The sequence below is a fragment of the Camelus dromedarius genome, chromosome 34 (genome assembly GCF_036321535.1).
Source record: "Camelus dromedarius isolate mCamDro1 chromosome 34, mCamDro1.pat, whole genome shotgun sequence".
Lineage (NCBI taxonomy): Eukaryota > Metazoa > Chordata > Mammalia > Artiodactyla > Camelidae > Camelus > Camelus dromedarius.
The window spans coordinates 13,994,378-14,020,959 of NC_087469.1; the positions used below are offsets into that span (position 1 = coordinate 13,994,378).

Here is a 26,582-nt window from a genome sequence, read left to right on the forward strand (position 1 = left end):
CGGTGGCGGCCACTAAGACTGAAGTCGGGGGAAGGAAACGAAACACCATGGGTGTCAAGTGGGCACTCCGAGGACTAGACAGGTATTGGAGCTCAAGGGGCCGACCTCGTCTACAGAGGCGGGGGGTGCAGGGAGGATGGGAGAGGGAGGGTGCAAGGCAGCAGTCCTTTGATGGGGGGCAGAATCACGCCCCCTGCTCCAGGGAGGTCCATAATCCTAATTCCCAGGACCGGTGAATGTTGTCTTACATGGCAAATGAGACTCTGCAGATGTGGTTAAGGACCATGCGACGGGAAGACTATTTGGGATGTCAGGGTGGGCCCAGTGGAGTCACATGTCTCCTTATAAATCAAAGAGGGAGGCTGCAGTGTCAGGTATTGGATTAGAAGATGCTGGCTTTGAAGAGAGAGGAAAGGCCATGGCTGGAAAAGGCAAGGAAACAGGATTCTCCCCTCGAGCCTCCAAAACCTTTATTTTAGCCTCGTGAAACCCATTTCAGATTTCCAACCTCCAGAACTGTAAGATGATACATTTGTATTGTTGTGAACTACTCGGTTTGTGGTGATTTGTTACAGCAGTGACAGGAAACTATTACATGTCCCCAGTGTAAAACGGGGGCAATATCAATTTGAAGACAGCAAAACTGAAGAAATTCTCAAAGATTTTTTTTTTTAAGTGGAAGGATGGCCATGGAGCACCTAGGTACCGCATAGCTGCCACGTGTGTAAGTACCCCGAGAGCTCTCTGCAGGCAGGATCAGGGCTGATGCACACCTTCTACAGTGTCCAGAGCATGTGAGCAAGACCAGAAAATGAGCTTTCTCATTCTGTCTATGGTTCTGGGCCCGATTTTGATCCCTGCTGTCATTTCTTAGGTCCCAGGAACCTGAGACAGGAGGGTGTGTGTTGGGGTGCCAGTGCAGGGACTTGGAAACATTTTTTTTTCCTTGAGTAAACAGCAACCACCGGGATCTGCTAGAGACAGAGATCAAGAAACATATGCACATTTTTGGCTTGTGGCCTTGATTCTTCCACCGGCACTTCTGAAAACCAACCCAAGTATCAAACTTTCTGGGTAGACAGAAAACAGTGCTGAAGAGAGAGATTGCTGTGTAAGTCTTTGGTCACTAGATCCACAAGCTGCCCCATGGGTGAGTATCTCTAGGTGAGGGGGATGCCAAAGTCTAAGAGCACAGAGACCTGCCAAAGCCAGAGGTGAACGGTGATGCTGTCCCTGAGGCCCCACGTGACCTTTAAACTTGGCCCTGATTCCTGGCCAATCCCTAAGATTCTGGATTTTCCACTAGACTCAGCTGCTTCTCCTCAGTATTACCTTGGTCCCTCCTTTCCCTGTGTTTTCATCTTATGAAGCAACAGAGTATCAAGCAGTTAAGAGCTTAGACTGCCCGACCTCAGGTCCCGACTCCTATTTAATCCCTCGCTGAGTGACCTCAAGCAAACCACCTCGCCCCTCTGTGTCTGTGCCCCGTCCGTGAAGTGGGGGTGCTGAGTGCTTATTGCACAGGGTTGCCATGAGGATTACGTAAGTTAATACCTAGAAAAATGTCTAGCTTGTTTGCTAAATATAATAAAAGTTGTGATTCCAGCATGGGAAGAAAAGAATATTCCCAACTATTGAGACAGAGAGTAAAGGTTAAACTTGGTGGACTACAACATCCCTTTCAGGCCCGAGTTTTTATGCTCCTGTGAGGATCGTCAACCCTTCTCCAGATTCATTTCCATGCAGTTTCAATTCCCATGGCTGGAAACTTGCTCCTATGTAGTAAGAGCCAAATACTTAAAGGTTTAAGCCAGGAAGTTATGATAAAATGTTTGTTACTTGTACTGGAAATGTCAATTCGGAATTCCTTAATGAAACGTTCACCATTTTTGGATATGCATCAGGGGAATGGTGGGTAAAGTGAAGAAGTAGGATTAACCAATGTAAAAAATAAGGAGTTGTCGGGAAAGTCAAAACCGATCTTTAAACTATCTGAGAAACGAGACGTCAGGAATCCCGCCCGATGTCAAGCTGGAGCCCCACCACCAACTGCGCCACTTTAAAAATCTCCGCCTGTTTCTCATCTGAAATAACTGCAGCAGGTTTCTTTACACGTGAATAAAAATAAAAGGAAAACAAAAATGCTTCACCTGCAGCGGCAATGAGACAGAGGTGATAGAAAAGTTTCTGCCTTAGAGAACAGAACAAGAAATGGATTAGTTTATGTTGGCATAAAAACATTTCAGATGGACCTAGAGATGATCATATTAGGTGAAGTAAGTCAGACAAAGAAAGACATACATCATATGATATCACTTATATGTGGAATCTAAAAAAAGATACAAATTTTATTTACAAACCAGAAATAGACTCATGGACATAGAAAATAAACTATGGTTACCAAAGGGGAAGAAGAGGGGAGAGAGATAAGATAGGAGTTTGGGATTAACAGGTATACATTATTATATACAAAATAGATAAACAAAAGGACCTACTGTACAGCACAGGGAACTATATTCAATTTCTTGCAATAAGCTATAATGGAAAAGAATCTGAAGAAAATATAATTGTATGTATATGTATAGCTGAATCGCCTTGTTGTACACCTGAAATTAACACTGTAAATCAACTGCAGTTCAATAAAAATATAAAAAATTTTTAAAGAATTAAAATATTGTTAAATGATTTGGATGCCCTTCTCCCAGGGTGGGAGTGAAGAAGACAGCCTAGATTCCTCAGAGTCTCATCCTTGGGCTGATTTACTGCAGCAGAACCATGCTTTACCCCCAGGAGGCACACAGTGGACGCTGAGTGAATGGTGACACCTGCTCTGTGCAGTGTGGATGAATGGCTGAGCACTCCCTTATAACTGAGCATCTTACAGTAAGTTTGATTAATTTTTAGATGAAATGTCAGATCCCGTGCATCAGCAAAAAATGTTAGCTTTACTTCTATTTTATAAGTGAGAAACACAAGGAACTCGTCAAAAAATTAACCTAGTGTGTTTTGGTGGCTTGAGACTTCTAAAGCGTAACACACAGCGCCACCTAGTGGATCAGACGAACGTCTCCATTGTGGGGATAGGGTGGCCTCCTGCTAATTTAGTTTTTGTCAGGACACAGTTTTAAGAGGCTATGAAATAACCTGTTTTCTTATATAAAAACCCTGATTCACCCTCCCTCCCCCACTTCGCAACAGCGGGATCATCACAGTCTGTCATGGGATCCCCTCTGGGTTGCACAACCTGCTCTAAGACCATCGCTCAAAGAACCATGAATGAGATGGTTCGTGTTTAAGGGATGTCCTCTAAGCCTCGCCCCCAGGAAGGCCGTGAAAACAAGGGGGGCCGTATTCGGCACTGGTTATCAGGACGCCCCATGTAGAACTCAGTGAAATTCATGCTGTGCCTCCCAGCATTCTACTTCTTATCCCAACCCTGTGGGGACTTTGCATATGAAGGTAGAAAGTAACCTAGCATCCGTTTCACCTCTGCTGGTAGTTATGGGGCCAACAGAAGGCAGGTCGGGCTAAACTACCCTTTGTATGAAATGCATTTTTGTTCTTAACACACAAGCCTGTCATTTACATTGGTGAAAAAATTAAAAAAAAATAGACTAGTGTACTACTGGCATATAGCATGTCCTCAATCAAATTTCTTTTTCCAATTTTTTTTCTGGCTTTTCATTTTAAGCCAGAAGATCCTTCTTCAAACAGCTCTCGGGAGCCGGGATGAGACTTCCAAAGTGGAACCAGCCCAGAGCCGCTCCGTGTAATGACATATTTCACTTCAGCTGGGGGCTTAGGTGTAAATTATAAGGTATCTCTGACCCTAGGAATAGACATTCCTCACCAGCTTTGGAGAAAGAGCTACAAAGATGAAAGAGAAGACAGTTACCCCAAATGGGCTCTTACAGTAACTAAATAAGGCAACAAAGGCTACTGAATCCTGGAAGAAAAAGAATCCAGAGAGACAGAGCAGCAAGACAAACAACCGACATCTCCATACCCCCGAGTAAACCCCAAACATAGAAACACTAGATTCAGAAAGCTGTGGCCAGGAGTTTGGGGTGGAAGTCGGTCTTCTGGCTGCTGCTGACTTTCTTGGGAGCAGAAGGAAGGGACACCATTACCCTTGTAGAGCCCTGAGTCGTGATGTGCACAGAGTGCTCCTAACTGACACCTGAACGTTTCCGGGTCATCACATGAAAATTACCTTTCGAACTTTGGCACCTACCCTTTTCAAATGATCTTGACCTTGTAACTAAGAATTTTACGAGTTATCAGAAAGGACCAGGTTTTTCCATCTATTGGACAGCAGAAGCCAAAGTGCTCCTTTCCCCAAAATTCACTTACTGATGTCTTGATTGAAAATCTACTGTAAGCAAATCACTGTTGCTGTTTCCCTTTCAAAAGAGACTGAAAACCTGAGGTACCGGGGCTAAGAAGACAGTAATATCCCTCCTGAACTGGTGCGACTCTCTCCCCAGGGGCAACTTTGCAACCGTTTCTGCAAGCCAGGACTCACAGGGTTTGTCTTAGTGATGGATGGATGTTCCTCTGATCTTAAGGTATGAAGGCTGCCAAAACAAGGCTCTGAACAGTGTCCTTCTGCTCATCAGTGACATCAAAGTGAGGGAGAAGATAGGGTCTGGTTTTCCTGAAGGGTGCTCAGTAGGACCGCAGTGGTTTGGCATAGATTGGTTCCAGGATGTGATGGATTAGCACCAAGAAGAGGCTTCCAAGGAAGACAACAGTGAGGAAAGCCAGCAGGACATAGCGGCCGATGAAAAAGGCATCCACAATCTGGAGAAAGAAACATCAAAAATGAAACTACTATCATTTCCACATCCTGGCTGTGCTCATCTGAAATCTCAGATGAATGGGCTCAGAGAATGTCCACGTTTGTAACTTCCAGCAACATTCTGCCGAGTCTACTCTGTAAATGGCTAAGAAAGAACCAACCTTTTTCTCTATGCCCTGAGCTGGAAATACAAGCTAAAGAAAGGCTGAGTGAAGTACAGGAGACAAATGGCTCAATGTGGGCAGTTCATAAGCACTCTGGAGACCCTGGACGAGGTCTGTCACGTTGTGGAGTGAGTCATCTGCAGGCGTGAACGAGAAGCTTGCTCGCTTGGTCTTAGGAAGGATCATCTTGTTGCTGTTAACTTTCCATTCTGGAGAATTTTGAATACATATAAAAAATACAACTGTATAATAAACCCCACATATCCAAGATTCAAACCCCTAAATCATCAATCCATTGCCAATCAGGAGGGGTCATTTTCAAAATAAAATAAGTGACTCTAAAATTTTCATCAGAAGAGTTCTGAACCCTAACGTTCATAACCCCGAATTCCAGGCCATTTACCTGAGACACTGAATCACTAAGAGGATAAGTAACTTGCCCCAAATCATATAGTTGGTTGCCTGGCAACCAGTCATACTTGAGGCCCCGGAACAGCTGGTCTTTGCTGACAAATACTTACAACTGGTATTGACTCTACCCACTTGTCCACTGTTCACTGCCAGAGCTCTCTTTTCCTTGGGTCCAAATGGCAGCAGGAAAAAGCATTTTAATCTACAGACTTAATGGAGCAGCACAAAGCAAGTGACTGGGGACATTGCAAGTCCAGAAGCTTTCAGAACCCAGCTCCTAAAGGGAACCCAAAGTACCTGAAAGGCGATTATGGTCACAGAATCTGGCTCTAAAATGCCCACATCCACATCTCCAGAAACTGTGAATGTGTTAAATTACATGACAGAAGGGAATTAAGGTTGTAGGCGGAATGAAAGTTGTTCATCAACTGACCTTAAAGTAGGAGGACTGGCTTGGTGTGTCTACCCAGGTGGCCCAGTGTCATCACAAGTGTCCTTACAAGTGCTAGAGGGAGGCAGGGGGGAGGGTCAGAGGCAGGGCTGTGAGGATGGAGGTGGTGTTGAGAGACTACTCTGCTGGCTCTGAAGACGGAGCAAAGGGGCCATGGGCCAAGGGTGGCCTCTAGCAGCAGGAAAGGGCGGGGAGACAGACTCTTCCCCAGAACCTCCAGAAAGGAAGACAGCCCTGCCAACTCCTTGATTTTGGTCCAGTGAGGCTGATTTTGGACTTCTACCCGACAGAACTAGAAGACAGTGCATTTGTGTTGCAAGTCACTAAGTCTGTGGTAATTTGTTACAGCAGTGGTGGATCCACCTTGTCGAGTCCAAGCTCTGCTGTGATCCACCTTGTCGAGTCCAAGCTCTGCTGTGATCACTGAGCCCCAGATTTGCCAAGAAGCAAAGGGCTACTCCGGAGGTTACCCCAACAGCCAACTTACAACAAAGGTCAATGTGATAAGACAGCTTTGACATGACTTTGACCTTGGCTCCAGCACTGAACAAGTCTCTCGCGGGCTCCATGTTTGCTCATTCAACAAGGTTCCCTTTTTAATTAGCCAATTAGCAGGCCTTGGGTGCGGCAGGCCCAGGCCATGTATTATTGATACTATGTTGAGCCGGGCGGCTGCAGGGGCTGGTGCTCAAAACATGAAAATGAGAACGCCAGTCCTGCTGGCCGTGCTGACGAATGGATTTTGCTCAAAGCCCATTCTGCTCTCCTGAGTCTGAAACTCCTGCAATAGAGGACACAGGGATGGCTTTCCAAACAGCGCTTGCTCTGTGCCCTTCTCCCAGCGTTCACATCTGCAGGGATCTGGAAATGCACGGCCTTCACTGTTCTTCCCCTGCCAGACTGGGAGACCAGGGTGGGAGTCTTCACCCTAGATCTCACACACGGTCCTGAGATGGTCAGGGTGGTTTTCAACTGCTGACCAAAAACCCTGGCATGTGTGAAAAAAATTCCTTAACTTTGTGTGGTAAGAATTTCCCGTGGAATTTTCAGAACGAATTTCCTCCCTCTTGCCATGGTTAGTCCTAGATAGAATTGGAAATGTGTGCTGATTTTAGTTCAGAAGTTATATAATTTTGTGTACTGCTGTCTAAATAGTCACCTATGAACTCTGTGATGTTCCCTAGGATTCTGTTGAGTCCCCAACGATGAAGGTTTTAAAGACAGACCTCAGCCTGAATCCTTGCTCTGCCTCTTCCTATACTGTCTGATCTTGGCAAGTTACCTTAATCTCTTCTGGCCTCGGTGGCCTTACCTATAAAATGGGGATACTAATAGTACCTATTTCATGCCACTTAGGGTTGTCCTGAGGTTTAAATGAGACCATGTAAATAACGTGCTTAGCACAGAACCTGGCACACAGGGATGCCTTAAAAGATGTTAGCTACTGCCATCATCACAACTTAAAAAATTAAAATGGAGGAAAGAAGCTGCTAGAAGGAGTAATGGGACACAGGAAGTCAAGACCATTATCACGATCATAGGGGTCTGAGACCAGATGTGCATGGCAAAGCCAGAGCCCCACTCAGGAATGAACCAGACTGGGGGGTGGTCTATGAGAGAGACAAGAAAAATCCATTCAGACAGGTAGGTGCTGGGAGATGTGGTTCTGGAAACAAGGACCAAAGGAACTTCCCCAAAGACCTATTAGTATTAAATGCAACTATCTCTACAACTTCTGCTTCCCGCCCCACCCGCCGGCTCTTCCCTATGGAAAGTACTCCCTCCACTTCACAAGTGGAAAAGTCAAACACGTGGGGATGGAAAAGCGTGTCATTTGGCATCTGAGGGCCCTGCGTACGTGTGGGTGGGGATCAGTTTCTGTGCTGAGGCCTCGGGGGCGGGACTCTCTCACTCAGGACAGGCTCTTCCCCAGCCCCAGAGGCGACGTGGCTTCTGGACGCACTGCTCTTTCCACTTGATGCAAAGCGGAGATGAGACCAAATCAGGCAAAGAGTTGTGGGCAGTGCTGCACGTGAGCATCAGAAGCAGGTGCTCTTCCTGGGGGCGGGGAGGGGGACTCCTTAAAACTCCCTCTGAGCTTCCCCCCACCCCTTCAGGTGTCAACTTTCCAATTGTTCTAACACATCTCTGCCCACCTGGCATCAGGGACCGTGGTGGGCAGGACGCAGGTCTAGTCCAAGAGAAAGAAGAATTACAACTAAGGAGGCAAAACAAATCTTACGGTTTTACCTTCATCTCAGCCTCGGGGGCTGGGAATTCGCTGGCTCGGGGTAAGAGCAACAGGACAGCAGTGACGATCAGAGCCCCGAGGAACACGAAAATGACAGAGAACCTGGGGTCGAAAGAGAGTTAAAAGCACTGTTTAGTTTCCTCTCTAATCAGTCAGGCCGGGACTGGCCCTGCCCTGGGATCAATATTCTCCTCCAGTCCCTTAACGGTGCCTCCTGCACTGCCCATGTGGCCCAGGGCATTGAGAAATGTTTCCTCTTCATCCCAACGCCCTTCCTCCCAGACAGGTACCAGCGGGATGCGCTCCTGTTTACCCCTGGTAGTTCCAAATTCCTAAGAATGGGAATTGGGAGTTTTCATTTTTGCCTCTGCATGGTCATAATCAGGAAAAACAGAAGCAGCCTTCCCCCACCCCCACTGCGGGGCCTTGAACCAAGAATACTTTCGTAAATTATGTAACTTGCTGCTTTGCACCCGCATTATCCAGCCAGAGGGTGCGACTCTGTGGTGTTCTCAGAGTCAGTGTGTGGCACCTAACAGGGTGCCCGCCCAAGTCACCCAGAGCCTCCTCAGTGTCCCCGGGCCCAGGTCTAGAGCCCTGGGGACTGGTCCAAGCACCTGCCATAAATCTGAACAATCAAGAAACACGCACACGCACACCCCCGAGACGCTCTTTAGGCAGCGAAAACAGATCCTCCTTTCTGAACAATCAAGAAACACGCACACGCACACCCCCGAGACGCTCTTTAGGCAGTGAAAACAGATCCTCCTTTCATCTCTTGTGTCTTCATCTCTTGTGTCTCCATCTCTGCACTGAGAGCTGACAGATACCACCTCCCTCTCCTCCCACCTCTGCTTCCGAGCACAAATAACACAGCGAGTGCTTATGATAAGAGGTTAAAATGCAACTCATTCCAACTGCCAGTAATTACAACAACGAGCTTCTGAATCCTCAATGCTTCACAAGCGTCAGCGATTTCGCTTCTAATTGCTTTTACCTGGGACTCCCAGCTGGCAAGAAGGCCTTACCTAGCTACCCCGGAGGCTCTGGACAACAGCACACACAGCAGCAGCACCGACACCCAGAGCAGGGCAAGGAGGAACACGCCGGCCCCCACGCCCAGCACGGTGCCGGCCATGCGTGGAGACAGGCAGGTGACCGGTGCGATGAGCTGTCCCGGGTACCATCCGACTTCGGCGTGCTCCTGGGTCTCCTAAGGGCATTCAGACAAACATAGAAAGTCCTGATCAATTCTGGGGGATTTTTGATGATTGGAGGATTCATCAGTACAGGTCTTTGGGAAGGCTGAGTCCCTTAATCGGAATCAGAAATTTAGAGCCCACACCTTTCTCCTTGGTGAGGACTGAGCAGCGGCTTTCTGCTCCGTGTGGGTCAGTTCAGGTTTGGCATCTAAGTTCTGGTTTCTCTTCCCACAATCCAGAAGCTGGACTTCCCAAGGGCTGCAAGAGGCGTCGGGACCCAAGAGTCCCAGTGCCCTCTCAGGTTAAGTCTGTGGTGTGAGCTGTGACTCACTGGACAGTCACGAGACACAAATGGCCCACTCTTTTGCTGATTTTTTATTCTTAAAAGGAGGCAAACTCTCAGTCCCTGGAGAAGAAAAGCCATCACTATTTTTGAACATTCACTTGTGTTGAGCACCTTACAAATACATCTCATTCAGTCATGGCCCTGAGCTTCTGAGGTAGGTATGATCATATCCAGGTTACAGAAGAGGTAACTGAGGGATCATGTGATGGGACAGTATTAACATCTGCTAATTGGATTTGGCTCCACCCAGATGATCCTTCGTGATCTCAAGATCCTTAACTTAATTATATCTGCAAAGAGCCTTTTCCCAAATAAGGTCACATTCACAAGTTCCAGGGGTTAGGATGTGGATATGTCCTTTTTGGGGCCACTATTCCACCCTCTCCAGGGTAATGTCATACCACAGTATCTCCCCTGGTTTTCCCTATATGCATCAGAGGCAAGTCTTGAGCCTTCAGCCAAACAAATTCCTCCTCAAGCTGATGGTTTTCTTTACCCTGATGGCTTAAATACCAAAAACTTATTATCCATAAGAAGTCCTGCTATAAAAATATTGGAAAGTAAGTCCTAAGTATAAACCACTAAAAAAACCAACAAAAAAATCACATTTTTTTCAGTCACCACTGATTTTGTGTCTACCGAGCAGAGCTTTGTGCTACAAGCTGGGAGCACAGAGGTAAATGAGACATTTCTTCCAACAGAGGGTTAAGACTTATTGGAGAACACTGTCATGTAGACCACTCTCCATTCTTTTTCAAAATCTTTTCGGTTTGTTTTTTATTGAAGTATAGACAGTTTACAATGTTGTGTCAATTTCTGGTGCACAGCATAAAGTTTCAGTCATACATGAACATACACATATTTGTTTTCATATTCTTTTTCATGATAGGTTACTACAAGATACTGATGTAGTTCTCTGTGCTGCACAGTATAAACTTGTTACAGTAGTTAGTATCTGCAAATCTCGAACTCTCTATTCTGGTAAGTAAAAAAAACAAAGTGTGATGGGAGTTGAGATGTGAGAAAGGCTTTATAAAGGAGGTAGCTTTGCATGGGCCCATTTGGGAGAGAAAAGGTGGGGCCAGAGGACAGAGTAAGGGGGGGGTGGGGCAGACAGGGGATGGCAGGAGATGGGTGCCCCCTACCACCCCCGACCACCTCTGGCCCATTCTCCCCTCCTTAGAGCACAATGGTGTTGTCAGTAACTCAACACACCAAGGGTTCTCCCACCTCCAGGTCCTTGTACCTGCTGTTCCCACTGCCTGGAATTAAACCCTGCCCCCAGACAAGCCGTCTACTATCTGCAGGGCTGACTTCTCCTCATCCTTCTGATCCAGCTTTAGATGTAGCCTCTCAGATGCCATCTCTGACTGTCCTAGCTAAAGGAACCTGTATTCACTCTATTTCCTTCAGAGCTCATGTCACAAACTTTGGTTTACATTTTGGTGTTGTTCACAGGCTTACTTTGTCTCTCCAGCTAGAATGGTAAACTCCAAGAGGGCAGAGACTTTCTGTCTTGCTCACTACAGATCTCCCCAGTTCTTTCCACAGAGATTATCAGCAATAAATATTTGTTGGATGAATAAATGAAGCAGTGCTGGCAAGTCCACAGAAGTCAAGTGAAGGAGTGACAGGATCGTATCTAATTTTAGAAACAGAGGAATGTCAATTCTGGTCAATACACTGGACAGCTGACCGGGGAAGGACCTCACACGACAGCAAACATGTAGAAATGCTTACTCAAATAGAACAAAAAGAATTTAATACACAGGGGAGCTTGAAAGCCATAAACAGAAATCTTTAATGCTGTAGACAAAAATGTCACTCAAAGCCTGCATAGTGAGCAGCAGCAGATTCCTGGAACCAGGTACAAACCTCAGGAGTGGTCCTCTCCTGGACAGATGAGGTCTCAGACCCACGGCACAGAGATCTTGACCTGAGAACAAGGCATGACAACAGGCTCTGAGACAGCTCACTTGTCTTTGAAATACGGACTAAAACATCTGCTGCTGACTTGGGTGGAGAAGAGAATAACCCAGGAGAAATCTGCATCCCCTACAGGAGAGGGGTTCGAGTCACACTGTCGATGTGGCATGGGAATCCCAAGTAGTAACGTTAACATGAACCTAGACTAAAAGCGAGAAGCCCGTAGGATTCTGGTAGAAACAAACAGAACCCTCTCTGTAGGGAGGTCAGCGTGCAAGGCTCCCACTACAGTGAGTATAAAATAACAAAGTCTTCAGACGAAGGCTGGGATGGAGCTCACCTCTCATGGACATACTTCACCAAGAAGGAAAATGAACCAAGAAAGAAGTGGTATGTAGGGAGGGATGGTGAGAAAAATACTGGGAAATACTGACAGTAAGACTTCCGTAATGATAGTGACTAATTTTTTGACGAGTTAAAAACAAGGGAGAACTAAAATATCTGTCAAGAGTTAAGTGGAAGATGAGGAAGGACAGCTCAAACTTAATTTTGCTCTGAGGAGGTGAGAGTTATTACTATTATTTTGCTCTGAGGAGGTAAGCGTTAATGATTACCCATAGGTTTTCTTAGGCTAAATACGCAAGTTAAAAAACACATAGGTGAACACCAATTAACAGAAATAGGATGAATACCTTCCATTCTAGGAGAGTGAAAAAAATAAAGGAAGAAAGCAGAAGTCAGGAGTGGAAAGAAACAAAGGAAAATACAAAATAAGATTGTAAAGATAAACCCAAATACAACAGTAATCATAGTGAATGCAGGCAGTCTACACTTGAATCTTAGAAGAGATTCTCATATTAGATCTTTTTAGAAATAGCTCTTTATAAAAGCCGCACAGAAAGCAAAATGAGAGAGAGGCTGAAAAGAAAGAAATTGAAAAAGACATACAAAACAAACACTAACAAAACAAAAAGAAGGGGAAGAGGGGAAAGGGGAAGTTGTTCAATGAACACAGAGCTTCAGTTTTGCAAGATGAAAGTTTCCTAGAGATCTGTTGCACAACCATGTAAATATACTTAACACTACTGAACTGAACACTTAAAAATGGTTAAGATAGTAAATTTTACATATGTGGGTTTTTTTTAACCACAATTTAAAAAAAAACAAGCAAAGCAAAACAAAATAAAATATAGCTTGATGAAGCAATGTTAGTATCAAGCAAAACAGAATGTAAAGCTTTTAAATATATTAATAATGACAGTCACAAAAGGAATAATTTAACAAAAAGCTACAACTCACAACAAATAAGCCTAAAACAAAGCCTCAAAATACGTAAAGCCAAAATCGATAGCATCTCTGCAGTAAGTGGAAAACCTCATAAATTTAGTGGGAGATTTTTTAATATACGTCTCTCAGAAACTGATCAATCAAGCACCTAAGAATAAATACTTGACAAAGAGGCTATAAAAATGGCCAATGAATATCTGAAGAGGTGCTCGGCTTCATTAGTGATCACAAAACTGCAAGTGAAAAACCGAAATGCAGTACTCTAGACGCCTACCAGCATGGCTACAATGAAAATGACAGGCAATGTCAGGTGTTGACACAGACGAGGGGTAACTGAAACCTCAGACACTGCTGCTGGGCGTGTAAGTGGTCACTACTGCTTTGGAGACTATTTGGCAAAATTGCATAAAGCTGATTACACACGAACCCTAGACCCAGGTCTTGTCTTCCTGGGTGTGTTCCCAACAGACACGTACACATAAGCTCTTTTAGTAACTTGTAGTTCACTGCAGCCCTATTTCAAACAGTGAAAGACTGAAACAACCTAAATATCCATCAATCGAATAGAGAAAGTGGGGTATTAGACATAAAATCTATTCATTCATACAATAATATAAAGCAGCAAAAATGAACTACAACTGTGCCCAGCAACGTGGATGAGTTTCACAAATACAGAGTGTAAAAAGCTAGACACAAGAGTTCATACTGTATATATAATTCGATGTACATGACGCTCATAAAAAGGTCAAACTAATTTTGGGGTTAAAACTCAGGAGTGTAGTTACCTTGTAGAAAGTAGTGACTGGTGGGGGCATGAAGGGGGTTCTGGGGTGCTTGTGAAATTTTGTTTCTTCATCTGGGTGTTGGTTACATGACTGTTAATTTTTAAAAATTGTATCTAGCTGTATACTGCTGATTTGTATACTTTCCTGTATGTGTTACACTTTTTTTTTCTCAAAATGTTTACTTCAAAGAAAGTCTGAAGAGACATATCAGCCAGACATAATATATGGGCTTTGTTTGGGTCCTGATTCAAACAAATCAACTATCAAAAACCTTCTATGAGATGACTGGGGAAATCTGAGCAGTACTGGTTATTTGATGATATAAAGGAACTGCTGTTTAATTTTTTAAGTGAAAAATTTATATTTTTTAAAAAAATGTGATGGTATTGTGTTTATCCTGCTAAAAGATTATTTTTGTTATACAGATAGACACAAACACACACAAACAACACAGATAACAGAAAACGATGTCTCAGAACTTCATAATTATCTGGGGCAGAGAAGAAGGGGGCTAATGTGAAACAAGACTGGTCATGAGTTAATTGCTTGAAGCTGGATGGTGAGCACATGGGTGTCTACTGTACTATTTTCTATACTTTTGAATATATTTAAAACTTCTGTGATAAAAAGATGTGTGTATGAATATGCATACATGTGTAAGTAGGAATAAGTCCAACAAAAGGTGTGAAGGTTTTTATAGCAAAAGTTATAAAACTGTATTTGAAGATACATATTTTTGAAAGGCCTGAATAGAGAAATGACCTATGTTCCTGGATGGATGGGATGACTCAATACTGAAGCATCTCAATTTTCCTTAATCTAGCAGTTCAATGCAACTCTAAGCAAAATCTAAAAATAATTTTTTGTGGAACCTGAAAATGGATCCTAAATTCGCATGGGAGAGCAAGCGCCCAAGAATAATGAACACAAATTCTGAGAACTGGGATGGAAACTTGCCTTTCATGTTACCAACTGCCACAAGACACATTATAAAATGAAGGTAATTAAAACAGTGTGATGGTGGCATAAAGATGCATGGACCAGTGGAATAAAATTGAGAACCCAGAAAAACAGATCCGTGCGTTGATGAGAAAACTTTGCACAGGACAGAGCTGACTTTATGATTCATGGGTAAAGGGTTTCGCAGATAATGCTGGGACAAATGGTGATCCAATCAGAAAACAATAAAACTAGACCTTCTCCTTTTTGTCATACATAGAAGCCAATTTTAAATGGAAAGTGATTCATAATAAAACAACATATGTTTAAGTATACAAATGTTCGGGCTGACTACACCAGCATACGTAATGAAGTACAGCACTCAGATGCTTTCAGCTAAACTTAGAATCACCCTGAACGCAAAAGCTACAAACGCAGGCTGGTGCAGGTGTGTTGTACCGCGACTCAAATACCACGAGCTGGGCTGCCTTCAGTTCTCTGGTTTTCTAGGGCAATGAACAACACTTGTTAAAGTTCCAAGCCACAAATATGATTTCCCCTTGATTTACATTAGACTTGTATTCCTGGAAATTTTACTATATTAAACTGTGCCAAAAAATACATTATGTTTATACAAAAAATGGAGTTAGGTTCTAGGCTCGTGTTACACATAAGTATCCTGTGAGACGCTCAAAAGTTGTGCAGGATGAAGGACAGTTCTTCACTGTCGGGGGCTGTCCAGCCTATTGCAGGACATCTAGCACCCCCAGCCCTGCTTTGTAAACCTGGCCTCACCTCCAAAATCACAATAATAACCCAAGATGCCCTCACGAATTCCAAAGTGACCAGAGGGGCAGTAACATCCCCTTGAAGAACCACTGTCCTAGAGAAACTCTGGCAGAAAGAGACACGTACAAGAATGGTCATAACAACGAAACAGCCGAAAAAAACCTAAATGCCCATCAGTAAGGGAATGGGTATTATATACTTATAATGAACACTTAAAATGAACAAACCTGATCTAGCTGTACCTAGAATGTATCTCAAAAATAATACTGAGTCTAAAAGCAAGCTGCAGAATGGAGCCCACAGTAGTCTACTACTTGTATTTTTAAAATTAAAAAATATCTGAATAGTAATACGAGGTACACATAGATAGTAAAGATATGAAAGCATGGGTGTGAATGATACACAACAATTTCAGAAGAGTGTCTGTCTCTGGGGAGGTTGGAAGGAAGGGGAATGGGGCCAGGAAAGAGAACAACAAGATCTGAACTAAATCTGTGATGTTTTATTTCTTTACAAAAAAAAAAAAAAAAAAAAAAACTTAAGCAGATGTGCCAAAATGTTCATGTTTATTAACCTAGCTGATAGGGTGTAGGTATTTGGTAAAACACTCAGTGTAATATTCACTATTTCTGAAATTTTTGAGATGATTCTTGAGTTTTAAAGAGGTCATTGGTGGCAGGGTGCATATGAATTGAGATCAGAGAAGAGAGATTGGTGACCAATTAGGAGATGATTGCAATCCTCCAGATGAGAGAGGATGAGGGTCTGGGCTTCATCGTAGCTGTGGGAACGGAAAGGTGCTTAGGAGGACGGCATTAGAGAAGACGCAGGTTTCCTCTTTGGTTGGCTGAGCCAATAGTACTGCCCTTAACAAGATAACCAGTTGAGCTTAGTTGCTGCTAGATATTAGACAAATTACCTGTAAGACTTGGACTGACTCTACCACCTAGAATACAGGGCGAATGGTAGTTGAAGCTGGTATCATTAGAAACACTGTCCTTCAATCCTCCATAGAAACTTAAAAGTTCACGTGACACTGGGTTCCATAGATGGTATGGCTTTAAAGTAATGAGATGAATACCCCTAAGCTCTTATACGAATGAAGTTCATCACTTTATAACCAAACCATACATTTTCTTACCGAGCGTGGAAAGGAAGGGTTGGATGCAGTATAGAGGGCTGTTGTGGGATGGAGTGAACATCTAATCACTTTATCTTGTGAATTCAGTGTGGGAATACTTGTGATTATTTACCTTATTGGAATAGCTAAATTACTGAGTATATTTTTACTTAAAAAAAAAGAATGACAGTGTTTTTATTTAACACCCAGGGCATTTTCAAACCTTCTTTGAGAACTGATGGTCTAGCTAACCTGGTTTCCAAAGTAAGTCCATTTATTTAACGTCTGTGGAATTTAAAGCAGGTAGACTGGATTCGGAAAAAAAATAACCTGTCTAAATTTGAACACCCTGTTTGGCAGCTGACAATGAGAGGAACCACAGGGCCAAGTTTCCCCTCTCTGTACTCATGCTGGAGGTCTTTCTTTGGAAAGAGTTTGTCCAAAACTTTTTGGAGGTATGTGTGGTGCATTCTGCATTCATTTAACGGTTGGTTCTACATACACTTACACTGAGTTCTCAGAAAATGGGTACATTAAGGTACTGACCCCTGCACATGCAGCCTACTGGATTAAAAATACACTGCCCATCAGTCAATCACGTGTGAGAATACTACTAACCATTACCAGATGATTAGTCCAGTACAAATGTGGATTCCACGGAGGGTAGTGTGGCCCCAGTGATACTGGTAGTGGGAGATGGATGTCTCACCCATCCCCTGATTTTTAGATTCAAGCCCTTGAAAGCAGCAGAAAACTGTGGGTTACAAAGTGTTAGTGAGGATGTGGAGAACAGGGAACCCTCATATACTGTTGGTGGGAATGTAAACTGGGGCAGCTACTATGGGAGACAGTATGGAGATTCCTCAAGAAGTTAAGAATACAACTACCAGCTTACCCACTTCTGGGTATTTAGCTAAAGAATATGAAAACACTAATTTGAAAAGACACATGCAACCCTATGTTCATCGCATTATTTACAATGTCCAAGATATGGAAACAACCTAAGTGCCCATCAACAGATGAACGGATAAAGAAGTTGCATATACACACACAATGGAATACTACTGAGCCATTAAAAAAGATGAAATCTTGACATTTGCAACAACATGGATAGATCTTGAGGGTATTATGCTAAGTGAAATAAGTCAGATGGAGAAAGACAAATACCGTGTGATTCCACTCATGTGGAATAAACAAACAAAAATGAACAAACCCAAACAAAGAGGTAGATATGGAGAACAGGGTAGTGGATATCAGTGGGGAAGGTGGGAGGGAGCAAAACAGGTAAAGGGGATCCACCGTTTGGTGATGGATGGAAACTAAATTTTTGCTGGAGAGCACACTGTAGGGCATAGGGGAAGTGGACGTTCACTGTTGTACCCATAAAACTTATATAATGTTATAAACCAAAGTTACTGCATTAAAAAGTAAATCTTAAAGAAAGAAAGAAAAAACAAAACAGTGGGTTACAAGAGTGAACTGCCCTTCTGGGGGATTCCTTTTCATTTTCCTCTATAGCTGTTCCAAACCTTCAAAATTAATTGGGGAGCATCTTTCATACTTTTTTTCCCTACTCTAAACACTTCATTATGGTTTGAATTTTTAAATATTAGGATAATGCCTCTTTGTAATGGAAGAAAATGCAAGTCTGGGAAAAATCAACTGCTAAGCTACCAAAATGCCATCGACGTGGCATCATCTCTTAAAGCACTGATTGAAAAGAGGATCAATGGATCCAGATTCCATCATCCTCCCACACTTTTTCCTGGGTGCTCTTTCGATTTGAAAGTGCAGCGACTGTCTGTCCGTCAACTCTACCACCCGGGGCTGCCAGGAGGCAGCACTTCACGCTCCACCGTTGAGTCTGAACCCGCCAGGAAGTGGGAATCCAGCTTCTTTTCCCTGCCCTGTTGCTGATTCAACCCGGGGCCCCCAGGTCTCATCTTCAGAATGTTCCCCCGGCTACCTCCCAATAGCTGGGAGAGAGATTAAGGTTACGGGTCGTGGGGTATTTCGAATCAGACACTGACATTTCGTTTTCTTAGGAGCATGAAAAATAAAACATGCCTTCCTTCTCTGCCAGCAAGTTGACCGCCGGGCCTGCGGTCCAGCCTGAGAGGGCCCCGCACCGCCATTCGCCCACGCTTTCCTCCAGCCTCTTCAGCCCCAGGCCCCACCATTCTCTCCTCTCAGCAGCCGCCCCCTCTTTCCTCACCTCCACCCGCTACACCTGGCTTCCCCTCTCCCGGGTCCCCTACTCACACCTCTCAGTCCGGCCAGTTCCAGCCCACAGGGGCTTTAGTCTACTTAGAGCGAATCACAAGTGGGCTTTCATCAGGCGATTCCATATTCGCTAATCAGCGCCGCTCTTTCAACGCCCAACTTCCCCTTCATTTGCTTACGGGCGCCGCGGCTCCAGGCAACGCAGAGCGTGGTGGGTGGGCACGACGCCCTCATTTACGACCCGATTGGTCGGTGCCGGTCGGTCCTCAAATTCGATTGGATAGAGGCAGTCCAGGCTCCCCAAGCTCGCCCCATCCCGTTGTCAATCACACCAGCCTCAGGTAACTCACGGGACCATTGGTCAGTCTAGCCTGAGGGCGGGCAGTTGCGCCGAAGAGAGCTGCTCTCCCGGCTTTCTTCGCTGTTACCACGGAGACAGCACAGCCGGGCTTTGAGGCAGAGGTCCAGGCAACCCCCTCTCCCAATTTTAGGTGTGGCGATGTGTTCTGCAGTCTAGACGTCAGTGCCTGTTCCGGAGTCTGATAGGCATCTCAGTCCCCGACCTACTGGCTCCGAAGGACCGCGGGATTTGGGGGGCAAGTCAGATTAGGCCTCGGTGAGGGGGTCACGCTCAGGAATTTTAAGGATCCCTAACAGCCTTCCTAGAGGGAACCTAACCCGAAGCACTAGTTGTAATAACATCACGTTTTCGTTTATCCTTACCTCGCCTTATTGTATGTGGCATTATTCTTACGTTAGCCTTACGACGTACACTGTTGCAAGGACGGTTCTACTCACAGGACAGACTGGGGAAGAGGAGCCAGGGTCAGACCAAGTCAGTCTATTGTAGCTACACCTCCAGGCTTCCGGAACTGCAGCTGGTCCTTGTTTTTAGCAAACTGCTCTTGCCTAACTGCAAATTAAAACTTGCCATGACTTTGTCCTGGGGTTATGTCACCTGTTGGATCTGTAAATGAGGCCAACTAAAGGAAATAAGACAGAGGATGCATGCTCTGTGGCTGAATCAGGAAGGGCGAACAGACAAAAATCAGAACAAACAAAACGAAATCCGAGAGCTGCAGTGTTTGAACCTTTGATCTTACACAAAATTCTGAAAAATCATGAAGCAAACTATTCAGTCCTGGAACACTGAACCAGGATTTAAGGAATTCAGCTCCTGAATCACAGCTTTATGAGTGACATGGAAGAAGACGGTTGAATTCCTTTGAAAGTACGTCTCAAATTTATTCTACTTTCAAGGTTTCATTTGCAGTCATATGTACTAACCAGTAATTTCTTGTGTGTTTAACAACTTAACCTTACTTGCCCCAGTGAGGAGCTCTGTGGTTAAGAAAGCCATTATTTTGATTAATTCATGTCATTGGAATTGAGTATTAACTGTAGCTAACCACTGGTAAGGACTTTGAGGATACAAAAGAAATGTGATGTGACTCCTGCCTTAATAGCCTGTGGTTTGTTAACATCAACGGCTTATGAAACAATTAGGAAGCACTTTCAAGCAAGATGTGACAATGTGCCAACCTTAATTTATAGTTAATTTTTCCCAAAGATAATAATACTACTACGTATTTGCAGAGCGCTGTAGTTCTCAAAACACTTCTTCACTTGTGTTATTTGGAGGAAATATTGCTTTGGCTAGAGTTAAGATGGGTCTTCGTGGTACAGCTAGAACTAACGCTGGGCCCTGGTATATGGGTAGGAATGGCAAAGGTGGATCAGAGATGGAAGGGAATGTATAGAGAGAAAAGGTTGAGACAAGATTGAGCACTGAGTATCTGGAGAATAGTGTGGAGACCAGCCTCAGCCAGAGTGGAGACAAATAAGGGACAATAACATTGTGTAGACTAACTGTTCAGGACCAGTTCTGAGCCCTTAATGTTTTGGGGGAAAGCGTTCAAAAGCTTGAGACTGGGAAAGTTAACCTTCTTACACTTTTAATGATTAAACTGACTTACGTTATAAATTAAGAATAGAGCATGACTGAGGAGATGCTCCGAAGTTCTTAAATCTTCCTGAATGGAGATAACATTTTAGGTTTACTCCTTCATAAGAAGGGGCCCTCCTCCCAAGCCCACATATATCTCACCCCTTAACTGGGAGGAGGTATTTGTTTTCTGATTAAATGATAATATCGTACCCTCTCATTGAAATTGAGAGAAGTGCTGTCACCACAGTGCACCATCTTTTGCCATTTCTTAATTGAAGTTCACTCTGGGGAAGATTGAATACCTGATTATCCAGTCTTTCTCTTTTCAAAAATTGTCTTCCGTACACCAAGTCTTATACAGTGCTCTGTATCTCTGCCGTATGCATATCACTCACGTTGTACGTGTAGAGAGTACATGGGAGCCATGCAGGTATCATATTTCATTTGATTACAATTTTCTTTTCTTCTAAGCAAAAACAGTAGTAGCCAATGCCTAATTTCCTCTTCCTCAAAAGTGTAAGATCATTTGTTATGCTGCCTGAGAGAGGAAGGTTAGCAAGGAGGGGTCATTAAGATTATGGAATGCAAGGAATGATTTCAAGAGAAGACATAAAATTTTCTTGTTCATTTTATGGTTATCAAACCTTTTTCTGCCAGAAAGCCCCCAGTTTTTTTGTATTCATTATCTCATGTGTGATTATTTTTGCATTTCTGCAGGTCTGAAAATGTACCCAAAACTTAGGTAACTGTTGGTTATTAGCTGAGATGCAAAAGCTACCACTGTTCTATTCTGCTAATTGGGAAACTGGAAAACAAAAGAAAAGAAAAGTAAGAAAAGAACATTTCCTCCAGTACTATTATCAGTAGTTGAACCCAAGTTACTGGCCCCTCAAGGTCACCCAGAATTACCAATGTGATTATCCAGATCATAATATTTATCTGTTGCCCCAGATTAGGGGTCAGCAAACTATGGTCTGTAGGCCTAAACTGGCACCTGCTATTTTTTGTATCACCTGCAAGCTAAGAATGATGTTTACATTTTTAAATAGTTGGAAAAATCCGAAGGTGAAAAATATGAAATTCAAATCTCAGTGCCATAAGTCAGGTTTTCCTGCAGCACAGACACACTCGTATATTTACATGCTGCCAATGGCTGCTTTCATTTCACACCAGCAGAGCTGAGTAGTTAATACAGAGTGTGTGGCCCATAAGCCTAAAATATTTATATTGGGCCCTTAGAAGTTCTGATCCTTACTATCTTAGAGGTCTCTAGTGAATCGGTTTCCATGGAATGTTGGGACTAAAACAGACTTTTGAAATCATGTAGTTTAATTTTAAAAAATCTTCCATTGATAGAGATCAGTTACTTCTTCCTGAAGTCATATAGTCAGTGGACAGAGCTGGTCCTGGAACCCTGGTTCCGTGGGCCTAATTTTGGGTGACACTTTTCATCCATATCATCTCTTTTCTCATGTGGAGCTTATCTTACTTAGAACGGGACTGATGTTATATAGTCTGGAGGAAAGGAGAAGTAGTCAAAAACTTTCCTAATTTTGATCTCATGTCTCATCCAGACAAATACAGTGCACCATAATCAACTATGGATACTTGGGACTTTCATTTTTTTCAGCCAATATGAGTTGTCTTTGGTCTTCCATTTTCTAAGAGGTATATGACCGACATGATAAACTTTCTCACTTTTATGCTCTTTATTAAAAAAAAAACAATGAAACTCTCCTCAACAAAGGAATCAGAGGTGGCTGTTTCAGTCTAAGGTTATTAGAGAGTGAAGATGATTAGGAAGGCACAGGACAGTTTTTACTCTGGGGTCCATGGATGGGTCATATGTGTGTGGGGGGGTGGGTGTCCACAAACCCACTGAAAGGTAAGATTTAGTATATATGTGCATATGGGCTTCTCTGGGCAGAGTAGCCATAGCTTTCATAAGATTTTAAGAGCCCGTAACTTCAAGAAGATTTGGAATTATAGCTATATAAATGGAGACGTGTTCTGGGGACAAAGCTGCTCAGATGTGTGGTGGGGGAGCCTGATCTGTGTTCCCAGGTCTGTAAGACCTCAGCTGATGTGAGGTAAGAGCTCTTTGCTCACTTACATCAGCCCACCCAAGTTTTTTTTTTTTCTTTCCTTACCTCTTCTGCCACTCACAGAGGTGATAAAAATTCATCAGATTCACATAACAGTTGAACTCAGAGGGTTCGATGAAATTCCAGTATAATTCTCTCCAAAGAGTGTTCTGATTAATAGAAACTGCAGAGGAACTAATTTTATGAAAATAGCAAAAGGGGCTGTTTTAGCTGAAGCAAGTCAGGCGCCAGTGCTGATGCCTGCGGAAGATGCAAACAGCCCCATTGTGGGGAGCTGATGGCTCCAATCTGGCCGTTTATTTATTAAACGTCTTTCCGCTGTAAATTATTAAGCCTGGATTCTGGAAGATGAGGGAGCTGACAGAAAAAGACAATAGAACGGAAAGCGAACCTGGACGGCTGCCTTCAGAATTATTGCAGCATTGTGTCTGGCGAAAGCTCTTGCCTCCCAGGATTTGGAAAAGGGGGAGAGTCCCTCTTTGTGGGACTCAGAAATGGATGAGACAAGTAACATGATTTTTATTTGCAGCTTCTTACAAATCAGAATATTCTTCATAGGAAATTCAACTTGTTGGCTCAACTGGGAGCCAGACATTTTGTGTATTCTCTGCAAGGCCCCCAAACAAGGAAGAATTTGGTCGGCTTTAACATTAAGAAGTATCGAGTTATATATTTTAGGGCCCTCAGCCATGAGAAGACTGGGTTCATGTGGCTGATCTGACAGCTGGAAAGGCCTTTCATGTTGGGGAGGCATTCTTGGGCCTAATTCTTAAGCTGAAAAAGAGGAAAAGGCTGGTGGACAGAGAGGAAGTTGAATCTGACTATGTTCATCGTCATTTGAAAAGCTGGAGTTCTGGTGGACAGGGACTAGCTGCTTTATGTGAATCTGAGGCTTAACTTTTAGCTCTCTGTTTTCTGAATAGCATAATCAGGGTAGGGGGTTTCATTTCCCGGCCAGGCCTTGTGGGACTGGAGCTTTTTCCCCAGTGACATGGGAAGCTTTGGAGGTTTTTTGCGTAGAAGAGTGACATGATCTGACTTGTCCCAGAACTCACTGGATCGCACCTAGTGAGTTCTTATGGTGGAACAGGGCCTGGTTCCCAGGATACCAAGCCGCTAACTGGCTTGTGGTGATTCCTCCCCCAGGATGTAGAGTGAGGGCTCATCTGATCTCTCCTCATCTCCAGGGTGGGTGGGATTTCCGTGTTCTTTGTGAAATAGCGTCCTCTCCTGGTGAATGCCAAGGCTGGTGACGAGGTGGAGTTTCAGGTCCCTCTGTTCCCCTGTTCCCCTGCAGACTCAGAGGAGGGTGGAACGCATCAAACAGCAAGAGAATCTACTCCTGCTGGCCCTGCCCTGCGCGGGGTTCACATTCCAGCCGTCCCTTCTGGGAAGCTGCCAGGAAGCGGCTGGTAAGTGAAGGATGCCATGAGTTCTGACTTCCTCAACTCTTGTGAAGACAGGACACTGGGCAGCTGCTGGGGGGATCTGTATGGCAAAACTCAGTGGGAGCCTATATGGGAACATTTGGTGGGAGGGGAAGGAAATTCACGAGGCTTTATGGGAAAGTGTCAGAGGATCCAGAGAACCCTGGGGTTTCTGGATTAGCAGATGTCCGGAGGCATTGTCACAGCCCGTGACAGGCCTGAGCCCCACACTTCCTTCCAAGACGTAGAGTTCACTGTCCCTGAGAAGCAGCTGAACGCTGCTGCCGTTCAGCTGGGTCACACCTTCATATGTTCTTTGGGGTACTTCAGAACAGGGTCTAGCTGAGGCTGTGGGCAGTGTGGCCCCAGTTCATGAGTGCTGGCTGACAGAAGATACAAGTGACAGAACTGAAGGACTTTTAAATATGGGTACAAGTCTTATTTGATCTCCCAGCTGCTCAAATTGAAAGGCTTTTTATAGGTCGGTGCTGTGCTCTGGGATTGAAAGACCAAATACTCAGGAAGGAGCAATAAGAGCTAAATCAGGATGAGGCACATCATTCTCTCAGAGGAGCATTGTACCTAGGTGTGGCCCAGGACGAGAGTGCAGACTCACAGACAGTCCTCATCTTTTGTTGGGGAGAGTCCCTGTCCCTAAAAAGGCAATGAAGGCCTGAAAATTTCTATTCTGGGACTTTCTGCCCCAGAACCCTGTTTTGCTAACCCCTGGGCACCATTGCCAAACTATCCTCAATAGAAAATATTAACATACGCATTTGCTGCACAAACTCAAAGGCTGCGATATAACTTAAGTTAATCTAATAAATAAGTGGTGATAAATAGAATTGCTTCTTTCATTGCTTTGCCAGCATATTCCCCAGGTGGAGACAGGGGAGTCGCATGTAAGTAGGGGACAAGAAGAAGAAAGGACAGGAGTGACAAAGAGCAAGGGGCTTGAGGAATGAGGAGAATGAAGCCAGTTTCCTTAAAGAGAAAGGAAGCGTGGTGGGTAATCTCATGCACGGTTGAGAAGGATGGCCATTCCTGAATGGTCGTGTCCCCAGCCCTCTGTTTCCGGAGCTGACTGCCCACTCAGTAAACTTTAGGTTCTGCCTGAGCGCTTGGTCGTGTTTTGACCTAAGGAATAAGGGCCATCCATCAGGCGGCAGGTTCTAGAAATAGGGTTATGGAGATGAGACACAGTCCCTTTGTTCAGATTCTACTGTTCAAGACAGACGGAAAGCACCCCGTGTAATAAAGGCTGCATCAGAGGCCAGTCTGCGGTAACTCCTACATGTTGGGGAGGAGTTAGCGGGGCCACAGGAAGATTTCCAAGGTGACACTCAACAGGGCCTTTACAGATGACTGGAAATTAGCTGCAGAGAGTAAGAGGGAAGGGGTTCCAGGCACAAGGAAGAGCACGTGCTGAGTCGTAGTGGTGTAAGAGAGAAGAGCGGAACAGGTGCTGGGCCAGGAGGTGGGTGTGTGGTTGGCAGCGCGCTGGGGCTGAAAGCGTGGGGGGCAGGAAAGGACAGAAGAGGAGGTGTGTGTGGGGGGTCACGGGGGTCTGTGTCGTGAGGGTCTTGCGTGGCCTGATAAGGATGCTAAACATTAACCTGCAAATTCTGATGAGCCACTGGAAGATTTAACAAGGGAAGGTATTTACACTTGAGAAAACCTCTTCTGTAAATCTCTCTTATAGATATGTGTCTGGTTCTCTGGCCTCTCCTTGAGCATGTTCAGGGTCAGGGGGAACTCTCAGCCTCTCAAAGCTGCCCACATCATTGCTGGATGGCTGTGAACCTGAGGGTCTTTCACTGAGCCAGACTCGGCCTCCTCATAATTTCTTCCCATTCTGTTTAGCTTTGCCATTTGTTGCAACACATAAAGGGCCACTTGAAAAATATTTGACGATACAATGAACCTTTCCTGTTAGTTTTCAGTTTTCCAAGTTAAGCATGTGCAGAGTTTCCTCATTCTTTGTTTATTTCATTGATTCTAGACTCCTTTACCATCCTGGTCACAGCTATCTGGATCAACTGTGGTTTATTAAAGCATCTTTTAGAATCTGGCACTAGAATTGCTCATAATACTTCAAATAAGCTCCAAAGGCGTGGAGTACAGCCATGTGATTACTGCTGCTTTTGAGCTGGACACACTGTGACCATCAGGAACTCTCATGTCCTTAGTTTGTTACTGACCACACCTCACTGTTTGCTGTTAAAGCTTTTTTTTTTATTGCAGTATAGTGTGTTTACAATATTGTGTTAGTCATATATATATATATATATTCCTTTTCGTATTCTTTTTCATTATAGGCTATTATAAGGTATTGAATATAGTTCCCTGTGCTACACAGTAGGACCTTGTTGTTTATCTATTTTATATACAGTAGTTAGTATCTGCA

The 26,582-nt window shown here is 44.1% G+C and overlaps 1 protein-coding gene across 3 annotated transcripts; it reads right to left on the reverse strand.

Annotated features, from left to right (window-relative positions):
- Window positions 1-453: 453 nt before the first annotated feature.
- Window positions 454-18,859, reverse strand: TMEM218 (transmembrane protein 218). 3 transcript variants are annotated; one of them, XM_010986495.3, is made up of 5 exons: window positions 18,735-18,853; window positions 11,502-11,562; window positions 9,107-9,291; window positions 8,078-8,180; window positions 454-4,803 (listed from the first exon to the last, which is right to left on the reverse strand). In XM_010986495.3, the coding sequence occupies exons 3-5, from the start codon at window positions 9,214-9,216 to the stop codon at window positions 4,669-4,671; spliced, it is 348 nt and encodes a 115-aa protein (XP_010984797.1). In that variant the 5' UTR covers window positions 9,217-9,291; window positions 11,502-11,562; window positions 18,735-18,853; the 3' UTR covers window positions 454-4,668. The 3 variants fall into 3 exon arrangements, with proteins under 3 accessions (XP_010984797.1, XP_064338262.1, XP_031299291.1); XM_064482192.1 differs by lacking the exons at window positions 11,502-11,562; window positions 18,735-18,853 and adding exons at window positions 9,424-9,686; window positions 11,091-11,242; XM_031443431.2 differs by lacking the exon at window positions 11,502-11,562 and having other exon boundaries at window positions 18,735-18,859.
- Window positions 18,860-26,582: the final 7,723 nt, after the last annotated feature.